Raw genomic sequence first — 2,031 nt, 5'->3', positions numbered from 1 at the left:
AGCAAACGAAACTACACGATCTTTTATGCTATGCTTAAGTTGGGTCTTGTCCATCACATCATTCTCCTAATGATGTGATCCCGTTATCAATGACATCCTATGTCCATAGTCAGGAAACCATGACTATCTGTTGATCAACGAGCTAGTCAACTAGAGGCTTACTAGGGACAGGTTGTGGTCTATGTATTCACACATGTATTACGATTTCCGGACAATACAATTATAGCATGAATAATAGACTATTATCATGAACACAGAAATATAATAATAACCATTTATTATTGCCTCTAGGGCATATTTCCAACACATACATCGATCCCACCTCTAAGGACTAAATATGGTATCCGAAATAGCAGGTCTAGACTTCAAGACCCTGCCAACGCAGTATTGAAAAAAGATTCTGAGCTACCTACCTAAAAGGATTCAGCGACGCTTCACCAAACATGTGATGTGTATGCGTGCATGCATGCAGAACGGACACCAGATCCACGTATGTGATGGGCGCTTTGGTTGATCTGAAAGGGTAGCAAACAACGGGAAAATATCTGGTGCTCCGGGAGCACCTAAGCTTAGGTGCTCCCGTGCGACCTCAGCCGTTGGATCTCAAATCCAACAGCTCCTGTGAGATGGTGAACATTTTTGCAAGAAAGCCCACATAGAATCTGAAAAATGCGCGCAAGTACAACAGCTAAATTTGTCATTTTTGTATCTCGAGCAATGTTCCGAATTTTGATTTGAATTTTTGTGACAAGAGACATCGATGTTCCGTCGATGTGCTGCATTTTTTTCAGAATTTTTTGAACATTTAAAAAATGTTTTTCGGACATTTGGAGCACCGGGAGCACCCCAAGCCTGGGAGGCACTAGATATTTTCCCAGCAAACAACAGCTTCATCATCCGTCGGCATGGGCTAGATCTAGACCAGTTAAACTAAACCATGGCCTCGGCAGCCGTGAGGGGTTCTGACCCTGCCACGACAAGCTCCCTGCAGAGCGGGCAGGTGCTCTTGCTCTTGATCCACAGCGCGAGGCAGCCCCGGTGGAACACGTGCCGGCACGCCGGCACCTCGCTGCACTCCGCCCCGCCGACCAGCGCCTCCAGGCAGATGGCGCACACCACCACCGACCCTGCGGCCGTCCCTCCGCCGCCCTCCGCGTCGGGCGCTGCGGGGTACGAGAAGTAGACCAGCTGCTGCGGCTTCCCCACGACGACCCGCGCCGCCGGCGCCGGCCTTCGCGGCTGCGAGCCCGGCCACCTCCCCCTCCTTCGACCCATGGGGGGCACGTTATGTCCTTGCTCCACCTCTGCAGCTGGTGCCATGCACCAGATTAGGCAGACGCCCAATGCCGCGACGAGGATAGCAACGAGGGCCATGATGTCCTCCCACATCATCGTGCTCGTTCGTTCGGCGCGGGAAAGCTGCGGGACGCCCCAGCTAGCGTGGTGAATCTGGATGTACGTACTACGTGGAGATTGGCTCCTCCGCCTCTTGTGTGTTTGTTTCTACGGATTTAGTTGGCCGGAGATTTCTTTCTTGCAATACAATATAGGAGCAGTTTTCCATCAGGAGTATATATATCAGCAACAACGGCCGGTGGTCAGGATCTGATTTGTAGGCGGAGTCACATGTTAACTCGATCTGTATCTGGAACGGAAAACAGCGTCGGCACTTTAGCAATCTCACACGTAGTGTTTTTTTTTTCTTTGCGAGGGCACACGTAGTGGAGTATATTACTACATTGTCAACTTTTTACTATTTCTTGTGGGTTTTGTAAGGTATATGCACCAATTCTGTTTTCGGGCTTGCTAAAAATCAGTCGACTGAGATTTAACGAAGTCTCAGTCGACCTTGTTGCAGCATTTTGTTCCATTGTTTGCAACATTTTTTCTTGCCGGTTGCAACATCTGTCTTGCTGGTTGTAGCATGTCGTCCCTCATCGATTGCAGCACATCACCTCATCGGCCGCAACCTCCTTTTTTGACGGTTGTAGCATTTTTACCAAAATAATTGTTACATATGTTGTCGTTGAT

At 49.0% G+C, this 2,031-nt stretch overlaps 1 protein-coding gene across 1 annotated transcript; it reads right to left on the bottom strand.

Annotated features, from left to right (window-relative positions):
• Positions 1 to 533: 533 nt before the first annotated feature.
• LOC123183274 (RING-H2 finger protein ATL8-like) lies at positions 534 to 1,524 on the bottom strand. Its single transcript, XM_044596049.1, has one exon. It carries the CDS (start codon positions 1,390 to 1,392, stop codon positions 931 to 933), a length of 462 nt encoding a protein of 153 aa, XP_044451984.1. The 5' UTR covers positions 1,393 to 1,524; the 3' UTR covers positions 534 to 930.
• Positions 1,525 to 2,031: the final 507 nt, after the last annotated feature.

The sequence above is a fragment of the Triticum aestivum genome, chromosome 1D (genome assembly GCF_018294505.1).
Source record: "Triticum aestivum cultivar Chinese Spring chromosome 1D, IWGSC CS RefSeq v2.1, whole genome shotgun sequence".
In the NCBI taxonomy this organism is placed as follows: Eukaryota; Viridiplantae; Streptophyta; class Magnoliopsida; order Poales; family Poaceae; genus Triticum; species Triticum aestivum.
This window is presented reverse-complemented; position numbering and strand designations above follow the sequence as displayed.